The sequence below is a fragment of the Arachis hypogaea genome, chromosome 9, assembly GCF_003086295.3.
Source record: "Arachis hypogaea cultivar Tifrunner chromosome 9, arahy.Tifrunner.gnm2.J5K5, whole genome shotgun sequence".
In the NCBI taxonomy this organism is placed as follows: domain Eukaryota; kingdom Viridiplantae; phylum Streptophyta; class Magnoliopsida; order Fabales; family Fabaceae; genus Arachis; species Arachis hypogaea.
This window is the reverse complement of record NC_092044.1, coordinates 17,856,713-17,869,752: the sequence shown is the minus strand read 5'-3', so window position 1 is coordinate 17,869,752 and position 13,040 is coordinate 17,856,713. Positions and strand designations below refer to the sequence as shown.

The 13,040-nt window shown below is 34.3% G+C and overlaps 2 protein-coding genes across 2 annotated transcripts; both read left to right on the top strand.

Annotated features, from left to right (window-relative positions):
* The first annotated feature begins 711 nt into the window (after positions 1–711).
* On the top strand, positions 712–3,139 carry LOC112710565 (uncharacterized). The gene is made up of 5 exons (XM_025762835.3): positions 712–1,155; positions 1,250–1,407; positions 2,444–2,515; positions 2,602–2,682; positions 2,835–3,139. Exons 1-5 carry the CDS (start codon positions 712–714, stop codon positions 2,989–2,991), a joined length of 912 nt encoding a protein of 303 aa, XP_025618620.1. The 3' UTR covers positions 2,992–3,139.
* A 4,955-nt stretch (positions 3,140–8,094) lies between these two features.
* Positions 8,095–10,427, top strand: LOC140174948 (uric acid degradation bifunctional protein TTL-like). Its single transcript, XM_072201869.1, has 3 exons — positions 8,095–8,306; positions 8,444–8,545; positions 10,178–10,427. The coding sequence occupies exons 1-3, from the start codon at positions 8,148–8,150 to the stop codon at positions 10,265–10,267; spliced, it is 351 nt and encodes a 116-aa protein (XP_072057970.1). The 5' UTR covers positions 8,095–8,147; the 3' UTR covers positions 10,268–10,427.
* The last annotated feature ends 2,613 nt before the right edge of the window (positions 10,428–13,040 follow it).

Sequence of the window (13,040 nt, the reverse complement as noted above, 5' to 3'; positions counted from 1 at the left end):
CCGGCCTGATTGAGAACCGACAGATGAATTCCGCTATGCTGTGACAGAGCATATGCAATCGCTTTCACTGAGAGGATGGGAGGTAGCCACTGACAACAGTGAAACCCTTGCTTAAGCTTGCCATGGAAAGGAGTAAGAAGGATTGGATGAAGACAGTAGGAAAGCAGAGAGACGGAAGGGAAGGCATTTTCATGCGCTTATCTGAAGTTCCTACCAATGAATTACATAAGTATCTCTATCTTTACCTTTGTGTTATTTTCGTTCATCACCATTACCATTTGAGTTTGCCTGACTAAGATTTACAAGATGACCATAGCTTGCTTCAATACTAACAATCTCCGTGGGATCGACCCTTACTCGCGTAAGGTTTATTACTTGGACGACCCAGTGCACTTGCTGGTTAGTTGTGCGAAGTTGTGTAATGCCATGGTATTGAGCCACCAAGTTTTTGGGGTTCATGACCGGGGATTATGAGAGTTGTGAAAAAGTATTGTTCACAATTTCGCGCACCACAACCGATAGAGAAATAGGGTGAAAATTTGTTTGGTCGCTAATTCGGTCACTAAGGCAATGGTCACTAATAGCAACCGATAAGTTTATTATACAACTAGAATAAATTTGGTCGTTAAATCGGTCGCTATTTTTTAATATAGCGACTGATTTTACAACCGATAGAAAAATAGAGTAAAAACTTGTTCGATCACTAATGCAATGGTCGCTAAATCGGTTAATAATTTAAATAAAATAAGAGAGTTACTAAAATACCTTGCAAACCCTAATTCAATTCACCCACACCATTCTCATCTTCTCCAAACAATTACTGAGTTACCCGCCGGAAGCATAGCGTCGTCTCCTGAGGTCTCTTCGCCGTCGTCTTCTGAGGTCTCTGCGTCATCACTTTCGTCTTTGAGATCTCGACAGCATTGGCGATGTTTGAGTTCGCAGATCATCTCATCACCGTCCAGATCTGACTTTCTAATTGTCATGCCATTCTTTTCTCACCGTCGCCACGTGCCACCTCCTTCGCTCACTCCTTTGTTGCAGATCGTCGCCTTGCCATCCAAATCCGCCATTGCTCCTTGTCGCATAGTTCATTTCTCACCGCCACCTCCTTTGGTAACTTCTTCTTTGACAACAACAACAACAGTCTTTCCGGTAACTTCTTCTCAAACTTATCATTGCTGTTTCTGTTCTTGGATTGTTGTTCTCATTATTGTTTTATTCTTGGTGTTATTGTTGGTTTTAAAAGCTTGACTTGGAATTTATGAGGATTGCAAATTGGTGCAGATACTTGTGTCTAGAGCCCTATCCGAAAGAAAATCTGGAATTTCTTCGATCAATGAACATTCGGATCTTTCAATTTGGAATCGAGGGGAAGACAATATGGTTTTCACTTTGTATTGTAATGTATTCATCTGTTTCTTGTTAATAGTTGACTCGTTGTTGGGGTTAGTAATAGTTTCAAATTAGGGTTATTTGATGATTTTTTGTTCCTTGTCCCTTGTGATTGAATTTGGTTATGTGAATCTTGGATTGGAAAGTGATAATTCTGGGTTATTAGTGCTAATTTGTCCATCACTGTAGCTTTCTGTAGAAGTTGGTTTCTTTTTGTTTCTTGAATGTGTTAGTTCATTTAGGTTTAGTATCTTGAAAATTGAAGAAAGATGAGAACAAGCGTCATTGATGCCATTTGTGCCACTCTGTCTGGGAGTAGCAGAGGTAGGTTTCATTGAGTATCTGCTGAAGAAAGCTATTATTTTTGTGGAAGAATTAGGATAGTCTATGCTAATTGGCAGACATGCTTCTATAAATCTATGTCTCTTTTGGGAAAAAATCTATGTTATCTAAGAAATTATGCTACATTGAGCATCTGATTTTCTAGCTGGCTAGATCATATTGATTAAAAAAGAAAAAATTGTATAGAGCACTACTGCTAAGGGCATTGTTAGGTTGGAATATTTGTGCCAATATAGAATCAAAGAAAACAAATGAAAACTAGAATAAAGAACAAACAAATGCACAGCAATTTATGTGGTTCACAGAAGTTTTACATGGCAAGATATAAACTCCCCTTTGAATATTTCAGAGAAATTTTCTACTCTATTATTTTTTATTAGTTTTTTATGATTAATTTCCAGTAGGCTTGCTCCTTCTAGTAAGTTGATTGTACCAAAATCATGAAGTTTATAGCAACAAAACTTATTATATATTTTCATGAACTCAAACCATCAATTTTAGTGATATGTTTGGAAATGCAACCAGGGACTTGTCTTCCAGTGAAAGGACAGATATCATCTTACATCTCCAAGCTCACTATGTTACAATACTTGTGAGGGCCTTAAATGGTGGAAATGAACCAAATCCATTCAACTTGCATTTTTTTCCACGTGAGGATTTAATATTTTAATACCAATATTGATGCATTTGAATTGCAACTTTTCAGGGATTTATCAAAAAATAACTTAAGTAGATCAGTACCTGATTTCGTGACACAACTTCAGTCATTGAAAGTATTGTAAGTTAGTTCTTTTATCATTGCATCAGTGTAATTTTATTGGTTACAAAAGAGAAAAAGTATCATTATTAGTTCTGTTTTATCAGAAACTTGGGAAACAACAATCTCACAGGCTTAGTTCCCAATGGACTCCTTGATAAATCAAAGAAAGGTTCACTGTCACTGAGGTATGCATATTTCATATGCTTCCTACTTATTAGAAACCAATAAGTTCTTATGAACTTTCAAACTAGATAATCTTATCTTGATTATAACATTAGATTCTCTGAGTGATGGTGTTTTAATTCTTGATCTGGCCTCATTCTTGTTCTCAATATAGTGTGGAACGCAATCCAAATCTATGTGCATCAACTTCATGCAACCAACAAACATGTGGTACAATAAGCAACAACAAGAAGAGCAACAACAGCAATCACATAGTTATTTCCATTGCAGCATCAATTGTTGGGGTTTTGCTCTATTTCAAATCAGCTTGATGATGCCTTAGTTTTCTCAAGAGTTTTTTCTACTTTATGTAAACGATTTTTTTTTCTTTGCTTGTTTTTTGCATACATTTGGGGCTATTGGCTATAAAGCCATCAATGTACATTTGGATTCTGATCATAAATTTGATGTATTTATGAATTTTGTCTCTTTTAATTTTTATATTTTGATATAGATATTATAAATATTTTTGTTATTTATTTGAAAAATTGATCTATGTTTGATTCTTTTTATATTTTATTGAAATATAATTATTTATAAAAATCAAGTTTTAATAGTGGTATATGTGAAATTAGTAAAAACATATAATTAGAAAATCAGTAACAGTGACTGATTTAGCTACCGATTTTAAATTTTCAGATAAGACATAAGCGGACGATTTTATCGGCGACTGATTTAGCGATCGAAAAGTTGGTCGCTATTTAGTGACCGATTTTATTAGCTACCGATTTAGCGACCAATATTGTTTGGTAGTATTGGTTGAAAATTAGCGACCGAAGTTTGTCGCTATTTTTAAATTAGAGACCAAAGTTTTAGCGACCACCAGAATCGGCCGCTAAATTGATTGTTATTCTGATAATTTCTTGTAGTGGATTAATCATTTCAATCATAATTAGTTGAACTTGTATTTATGGCCTACTACAATTTCATGAACTTGATCATGATAAATAATTGAAGTTATTTGATATATATTTAACATAAATATGACGTGGATAACTAATTAAGTCACTAATGTTTTTGATTTAACTATAGTTGTTTGATTTTTTTTTTAAATCTAACTATAACAATTTTTAAGTGTTTTTTTTAAGTTGATTTTTTACTTATATGATACTTTTGTCTTAAGTGTTTTCTTAACTCCAACTTTTACTCCTCTTTTTTTTAAGAAAGGTTTTCTTTTTCATTTTAATTTTTTGGTTTTAGAAAGTGCAGAATTTTTCAATGAATAAGCAACTTTCTCGAATCATTTTGTATGCTGCATATTATCCTGGATGCTAGTAACTATGTTTTCTATTTTTCCTTTGAAGAGTTATTCTCCGAATTTATTTCAAACAGGATGATATCATAGTATACATTCTCATATTTAATAAGATTTATTGTTAAGGTTTTTTGGTATTTTGATTTTATTATTTGTATATTCGTTGTTTGTATAATTTCATTAAACTAGATATTGATAAAAGTTGGATTTCAAATCCACGAGGTGGTGCCGAATATAGGAACGGTTTGAACAGATTCTTAGACTTCGCATTCATCAATGCATCATCCAATGGGATGATACATTGTCCATATCTGAAGTGTGGGTTCCGCATTTTCCAAACTAGAGAGAATGCGTACGATCGTCTGCTGATAAAACCTTTTCCCCAGTTATACATTTTGGTTACATCACGGTGAGAGACGCATAGTAGAGAGCTCTAGTGGTGGACAAGAATCAAAACCCGATAGAAACCTCATAGATCTATGCTTGACATGGTCCACGAGGCATTCAACTTTCCAGGACTTCATAGCGATGAAGAAGACTCTGAGAATGAACATGCTGGAGGGGATGCGGAGGAATTGTCGTACTTATACAATGAACCTAGTCGTGAAGCCCACAATTTTCATGACCTCCTCAAAGATGGAGAGCATGAGTTATATCCATGATGCTCAAAATTCTCTAAGTTGTCTATCTTGTTGAGGCTCTATCATATAAATTCCATATGCAGAGTGAGCGACAAGGCCTTCGAAATGACATTGGAGTTGCTGGCGGACACCTTTGAGCATGCAAGAATTCCGAGCAATATGCATGATGCCAAAACGATCATAAAAAAGCTCAGTATTGCATACAAGAAGATAGATGCATGTCCAAATGACTATATGCTATACTAGGATAGTGACCAAAAACTATCTAAATGCAAATGATGTGAGACATCGAGATGGAAGTAAAAGACTAAGAATAATACCAGAGTAAGGATTAATGTGGTTGTTAAGAAGAATGAAAAACCGCAAGCGATGAAGATTCTTCGTTACTTCCCCCTTGTGCCACGATTGCAGTGGTTATTCATGTCTAGTAAGACATCCGTTGACATGTTGTGGCATAAGAGAGTTCGTAACAATGACGGTATTATAGGAATCCGAGGAACAGTGAGGCATGGAAGGCATTTGATAGAAGACATTCTGACTTCTTTGTCGATCTGCGCAATGTTCGCTTAGCCTTAACTAGCGGCAGCTTTAACCCTTTTGGAAACATAAGCTCAAAGTACTCAATTTGGCCCGTGGTTCTTTTATCCTCTCCGGATTTGCATGAAACCCATCTCTTTTATCCTCTCCATGATTATTCCTGGTCCTAAAATGCTTGGAAATGATATAGATGTTTATCTACAGCCCTTAATCGATGAGTTGCAGTAGTTATGGGTTAATGTTGAAACATACGACGCTAACAAGAAAAAAACCCTTCCAGATGTATGCTTTGATGTGGACAATCAGCGATTTTTCAGGCTTGGACAACTTATCTCGATGGAATACATACGGTGGGAGAGCTTGTCTTGAGTGCAATTTGGATGCTGAGACTAACCTGCTTATCTACAGTCAAAAATGGTGTTTCATGGGTCATCATCATTTTTTGAATCATGACCATAGATTTAGAAAAGACTGGGTTAGATTTGATGGAAAGGTAGAGGATAGAGGTCTACCTGTCAAATTCTCTAGTAGAGACATTATGAAACAATTAGAGGATGTGCATGTCAAACTTAGCAAGGTGCAAATGGTTGTTGGAAAAAGAACATGCAGACAACAAACTGCCGTGCAAGACGAGTCTCCTTGTAAAAAGAAGAGTATATTCTTTGAGCTCCTATACAATGGATTGTGTCACAATCTTGACGTGATGCACATAGAGAAGAATGTTTGCGACAACATAGTTTTCACCATACTAAACGAGAAAGGAAATCTAGAGACCACCTTAAAGTTCAATAAGACCTCTAGTTGATGGGAATCAGGCATGATCTGTGGCCACGGGAAGATGAAAAGTATCCCTCCGCTGTCTTTACCATGTCCAATCCACATAAGGATGTCTTTTTTGAATGTGGTCTTTTCATATGGGTACTCTAGCAACATCTCTCGCTATGTTGACTTACGATAGCACAAGTTGTCGGGCTTGAAAAACAACGATTGCCACATTATAATGGAACATCTATTGCCAATTGTGTTAAGGAATGCATTGCCTGCCCTAGTATCTTCTGTCTTGGCAGATTTATCATCCTTTTCTTTGCCCAATATGCAGCAAATCCATAGACCATCAACAACTTCCTCTCCTTCAGGATCATTTGGTCTATATTATATGCCACATGGAGATGATTTTTCCTCCTTCTTTCTTCACAATCATGGTTCACTTGACAGTGTATCTGGTTGACGAGGTACACCTCGGTGGCCTAGTTCATTATTGGTGGATGTACCCAATTGAAAGGTAATTATAAAATAATTTTTTTTACGTTTTTTATTCCGCCCGAACATACTAAGACATGTGTTATATTCTTAAAGGTACCTATGTCATCTCAAGCAGTACATACATAATAGATCACAAATAGAAGGCTCAATTATAGAGGGATACTTATCTGAGGAGATTCTTATATTCTATTCAAGATACCTAGATAATGTTGATAGTAGGAACAATCAACTAATGCGTGTTGATGATCGACTGAATGAAGCTATGCCTAATGAAAGTGAAACCATGTTCCCAGAGGTTGGAAAGGCTATAGGGGCTGCTTTGTTTTATACTCTCACACCAACTGAACAAATTTAAGCACATCGTCACGTCTTGGTCAATTGCACGGCTGTAGAAAAATTCTTAGAGTAAGTGCATTTGAAATTATGGAATATGAAAATTAGCAACTATAGTTGGAAATTCTGACATGAAACTGTTGTGATCTATCCAGTTATTTTAGGGCCATCACAAAGAGAAAGTTGTAAAGTAAGACAAGGTCCCAGTCTCACATAGATAGTGTTATGCACAGAAAATTTTTCGAGTGATTCAAGCATGGGGTGAATCCTGTTATAATTAATCCTTTTACATATTTGATGGTATCCTGTCATTTGTATCCCAAGCTGATGAACTACATAATTTTTCCCTGCCAAGTTTCATTGGGAAGCATCAGGCATTCGAACGAATTGTAGTGGCTCATATGTGGTCCTAATGTCCAAGCTAGCGAGCTGCTTTACATCTTACAATATAAATGGATTTAGATTTAGAACCCACTCGAGAGAAGAATGGATGAAAAATCCAAAATAGCGGGGTTTATGTTACTTCTGACACTAGAAGTTATGCAAGTAGGCGCGACAGTAATGTTGCTGTTGGTGGCGTCTCGTATTATGGAAAATTAGTAGACATCATTGAGTCGAATTATAGTAGTCAATTCACCGTCGTCTTGTTTAGATGTATCTGAGCAAATACCACATCTAGGATAGGCATGAAACAAGAATTTTTGGGCCACACAGTGGTCAATTTCTCTCATCTGATTTATACTGGTGATCGAGAAGACGACGAACTATACACTCTTGCATCTGTGGCTCGCCTTGTATACGATGTGGATGATGAAGTTGATAAGGAATGGAGTGTAGTAGTCCATGTGAAGTCAAGAGATTTGTTCCACATGGGTGAAGAAAATGAACAGTGTGAGGTCAAACTTTCCCTCCAACAAAGTTTGATTGGGTTGTCTGAGTGTGACGTCGAAGGTTTGTCGTTGACAAGGGACACTGATTAAAAAGAACCTACCATTGATGCCATCAATACTTGCAAAGAGGCTGCAGATTTATAAATGTATTTAATCCCCAATATAGGACATGTACACTATTACTCTATATATAGCCTAGTTGAGAGTTAGACACTTACAATTTTATTAATTAGAAACTAGCATATGGTAGAAATTAGAAAATGAAAAGACTTAAATTATATTACTCATAAGTGACAAGGGATCCACCTGATAAGTGATATTAATAATCTATTATAACTTAAAGTTATTTGATTTGTCTTTTTTATAACCTACTGTAGTTGAAGATATATATTGATTGATGTGTATATTTAAAGTTATTTTGCTCACTTGTTTCGTTATGGGACTTATAAGGAAAATTAGAAGAGAGGGACTTCTTTCTTTGCGGCACTAGCATCTCGTTTTCTAGGGCGATGGTTCAAGCATCTCCGTTCTCTTCGTTGGAGTACGTAACATCATTCGCAAGAGACTTATGGTTCAACAAGTTGCCTATTAACTCATGGCTGGATGCATTTTTTGTACACATGCACATAGGTGAGGCTGTTAATAAAGTGCTTGGATCAATTTTGAAGGTACGTTTTAATATGTCTGGCAACAAAAAAATTCTTTTACTTTTTCGAACTACAATAGTAATTTTAGTGGTTTTATTACCTTGTAAACAAAAATACAGGCAAAGTTCTTATATTTTTTTAGTCTCTCAATATTGTAGGAATTGAGTCGATTCGGACCAAAGTACTGTAAAAAATTTGGCTTTTGGTTCATAACAAGTACAAACAACAGACTATCACACCAAATATTAGAGGAGGTGAAGGTAAAATTTAGATTTAAGGACCAAGTATATGATTTATCAAGCACAAAGTACTTTAATTTATTATAGAGAATTGGATTAGAAGTTAAATCTAGTACACTTAAGTTGTCATATAGCGTCATAGGTTTCACTTTGCAAGGCATCCTTAATTATTGGTAGCATCTGCCTCTCTAGTGGTTTTTAACCATATCTTCGTAAAACCGTGTTGTTACATGATAAATGCATATTATTATATGCTCAAGTATGATAGTGTCTTGTTAATTCTTGAGTTTTGTGAATTTTATAAGTTTGATTTTTCATAAAAGAAGTGATAATTTAATTTCTATGTCTGTCAAGTTTTCAACATTAACCCCCACCCCCAACAGAAAAAAAAAAGTAACAAGTCCTAAGTTAGATTTTGGTGGAAGTTTGATTTCTGATGTATGATGAGATTTTCTCTCCCTTCTCTTATTCTTTTGCATGCATATTCAAGATATTTGGTATAATTTTGGAATGTGAAAGTTTTACTCTTGGAGGGCAGATAGAAAGGTGAATTTCCTGGCTTCTAATAAGAGCTTCTGCTTTTTTGTTTTCTGTAGTAATTTTAAGCCACATTAGTTTCTTTTTGGTGTTGTTAGTCATATTAGTCAAATGTGGTTAAGATATCTATGTTTTTAGTATGAGTCCTAACTCTGCTTTTCTATTTAATTTTTTTTATTCTACACATTCTCTTAAATTTCTATTCTCTCTCTTTTTTCAGAAGTCACACACCTTTTAAACTAATTTACAAATTGGTTATATCATAAAAGAAAATGTGACTCTGAAACAAGAAAACTTAAATATTCTTGTGGTCCCTTCTAAATTAGTTTTTCTATTCGTTCAAAGTCTTGATAGTGTTTCTACGATGGCTACTGGATCATCTTTATAACAGGGCATTGGGCAATCTTAAAGCTCTTTATGTGCATAAAAAGTCTAACCACATATATATGCATGGAAAGCTATGTTTTATTTCTTTATGTGTACGAAGATATTGATGATTTTATTTCCTTTAGAGTAATCTTTTTAATTATCAGATCAAGTACTATGATAACATAGTACGCAAAAGTGAACATTTCAAAGGTGTAGAGAGTGAGAGTTAGTTCTTATCATTAGGTTCGTTAATTAAGACGGGGCAACATAACAGATAATAATATATAAGCTTAGGTTAAAGGACCTCTTGATCTACTTGGGCTATATGAAAAACATCGATATTGTTTAAAGTTTCAATCTCTTGTCTTGATTAATTGATTTTTTTTTTCAATGGCTCAGCTGCTACTGAAGACCAAAAAAAAAGGGATTAATGCATTTCTTTAACTTGTACAGTTTTTGCCTTGTGCATGGTACATTGAATATGTGCATTAAAGAACCTCATAACCAATATACATAGAACTATCCTGTTAAAATCGGCAATCGTGGGCTAGATTTATTAGCTACTTATTTTCACTTTTGCACCTTATTCTTTAATTAGTTACCATGATTTTCAGTTAGCATATCTTTAGCTGCTACAAAGTCTGAAATGTTGATATTGAATGGAAAGTGCCTCAGATTAATTGTGTTGATTACTTTTAGTTTTCAACTATTACACTACTTTAAAATGCACTTTTTTATATTGTGCAGACATGCTATGAGAACAGTCTTGTTATTGAACTTGATATTACGTTTCGGGAGGAATTCCTTCTTATAGAAAGAGGCCTTGCACGACTCTGAGAACGTAAGCTAAACAAGACATCTATAATGTTAAGCTTAACCATAATTTTTTGTATAATTTGTAATAGATTAGACTTGATTGGTTATGATGTAACTTTTAGATTTATCTCATAACAAGATTCAAGAGACTCCAAAAGAAACAGGAGAGATAGTTCAAGATTCAATGCAGAAAAATGACATTGTGTCAGACCATAATTCTGATGAAGTTGTTGTTACTGGACACAATACTTTCATCTAATTTATGATCTTAATAAAACATCAAAAGAAAATGAGGTCTTTTAATTCATGCTATTAGTTTGATATTTTGGCTTGATTTTTAAATACCAATTGTTTGGACTTAATTTGATCTTGTTAGATACTTTTGATTTTTCATGGATCTTGAGTGGACCGGTGAATGTTGTGATTTTGTATTTAGTGTTGAATTTGATGAAATAACAATGAACTTATTGGAGATTTAAATCATGTTGACTTGAGTTACCCAATTAGTATTTTTTAACTTGAAACAGTTGGAAGACAAGATTCTCTTGCAGCCAAGGCTTTTTTATTTTTAATTTTTTGTAATGTAATTATGGTATAAATAATATAAATATATATCCTCTATTTAGTGAAACTGCTTAAAAGATTGTTGTCTTTTATCATGACTTTAACATCTTTAAAATAACATTGATTAATTAAAAGACACGCATAGAATTTGGGTAAGATATAAAATACAAATTTATCACTAGGTATACAATTTTTAACTTAAAAATTAAAATCAGCATAATTCAAATTAATTTACATATATAATTACCAAGGTTGCGAGAATCGGACGGTCAATGAACCGATGAGGTGATTGGTTTACTAGTTTACAAGTTTAACCGGAGTTCAACCGGAATTCAACCGGTTTAATTAAATATTAAATAAAATTATTAAAAATTTAGTATATAAACACATGAAATACAATACGAGTTCCTTAATGCATTGAAGAGGAAATTATCCAATAGCTATTAAATGTACAATGATGATGCCTATACCAAATGAATTATGTAAATGGAACACAAACTTAAAAAACAATCTATAACCTCTAGAGCTCTTAGTGGCTTCAGTTCTCTGTGAACTTTTTCATCTGCATTACTCATTGACTCCCCTGCCCTGTTGCATTCTTCATTGCTCTTGACCTGCTCCTCTGCTGTGTTGCACGGTTCATCAAGAACCATTCCATTCCTATCTTCACATTCACCATTTTGGCATTCTCTCTACAATCTTCAGGTGGAGATGCATGAAGAACATTCTCCTGGCAGGTTCAGAAGCATCCCTTTCAGATACTTTCACCACCAACACAATATAACAAAAATCAAGCACATAAAATGCACCAAAATTAGATAAAATTAAAACTTGATAAATTCAGATGATACGGCAATGAAGTTATTAAAAAACCAGAGTCCCAAAATTGAACTTTTATCAAAATTTATATTCGGTAAAATTCAGAATTACAAAATGATTAATCCATACAATTAACAAAATAAAAAAAATTTTGAAAAGCAGAAGAACTCAAAAAAAAAAATACTCTGCATTTGAAGTTATGAATTCAAATCTGCCCTAAATTTCTCACTGAGTAAAAAATTAATTGAAAAAAAAACCAGAAAAAATTTTAACATAAACAATGTAGTGAAGCAATCCATCATAACACCATCAACTGAGAATCAAACAAATTAGTAACAAACAAGTGAAGCAACTCAGAAATCAGAATAAATAAAATTAACAAACACAACAGAGGAAACAAATAAAAAACTAAAGTGAAAAAGGGAAGAAATTAGTGAAAATAAACAAGACCACGAAGATGTTGAGGGACGATGAAAATTGAAGAACTCACGGGCGACGGCGAAGAGCCCACGTCGGCTCAGGTACGTTCGCACTTCAGACAGAGAGGTGCTCGACACAGACAGAGGAGAGATGTCTCAGAGACAGAGGCATTTTTGCCATTTTGGTGAGACTGAGAGTGAAAGAGAAGAGAGAAGCAGAGAAGCTCGGTAAGCCATGCACATCAACCACAGCTCCACCGCCTCCTTCCTCCGCCGCTGCCGTGCTCCGACAAGCCTCATTCTTCTGCTGCTCTCCAAAGAACCTTTGAATTAAGAATTTTGATTTTGGTGTTGGTGACACTGAGAGTGAGAGAAGGGAGAGGGGATTGGGGGCAATTTGGGCTACGCGTATTTTTTTTTTTAATTAAAGTATTAAACCAAAACGACGACGTTTGGTGTTTAAGGGAAGAACCGAATTTCAACAAAAAAATTGATCGGTTCGTTCGGTTCACCAGTTAACTATCGGTTCGACTAATTTTTTCATCGATTTTTTGCAGGCTGATTTTAGACGTTGACCAGACCGATTAACTGACCGGTTTCTGGTTAATCCGGTCGAACCGGCCAGTCCGGTCCGGTTTTCAGAACAATGACAATTACTAATCTATTATCAGTAATTATGTTTATTCGATTTTAAAAAAATTGACAATTTAAAATCAATAATTTTACACAAAAAAATCAATGTAATTGTATTATTTTTAAATTAAATAATTATAAATAAAAGCGTTCTTATTATTTTAAAATTTTAAAATATATATAAATGTGCTAGTCTTTTTTTAAATCACCATTATCATATTAATTTTTTTAGGACGACCTCCGCGATCAAATATATCCCATAAGTATATCAACAAAGGAGATAAATATATATCTTGTAATTATGATCTTTATCTATATAATTATACTCTAATATTATTAATTTAAAGATCATTATTATA

Bases quoted from the DNA above. Each gene is read 5' to 3' on its own strand.
- LOC140174948 (XM_072201869.1), top strand. From the start codon at position 8,148: ATGGTTCAAGCATCTCCGTTCTCTTCGTTGGAGTACGTAACATCATTC. The intron at 8,307-8,443 runs GTACGTTTTAAT...TCAATATTGTAG, and splicing joins TGCTTGGATCAATTTTGAAG to GAATTGAGTCGATTCGGACC. The intron at 8,546-10,177 runs GTAAAATTTAGA...TATATTGTGCAG, and splicing joins AAATATTAGAGGAGGTGAAG to ACATGCTATGAGAACAGTCT.
- LOC112710565 (XM_025762835.3), top strand. From the start codon at position 712: ATGGTCGCTAAATCGGTTAATAATTTAAATAAAATAAGAGAGTTACTA. The intron at 1,408-2,443 runs GTATTCATCTGT...GCAACTTTTCAG, and splicing joins TTTTCACTTTGTATTGTAAT to GGATTTATCAAAAAATAACT. The intron at 2,516-2,601 runs GTAAGTTAGTTC...CTGTTTTATCAG, and splicing joins CTTCAGTCATTGAAAGTATT to AAACTTGGGAAACAACAATC.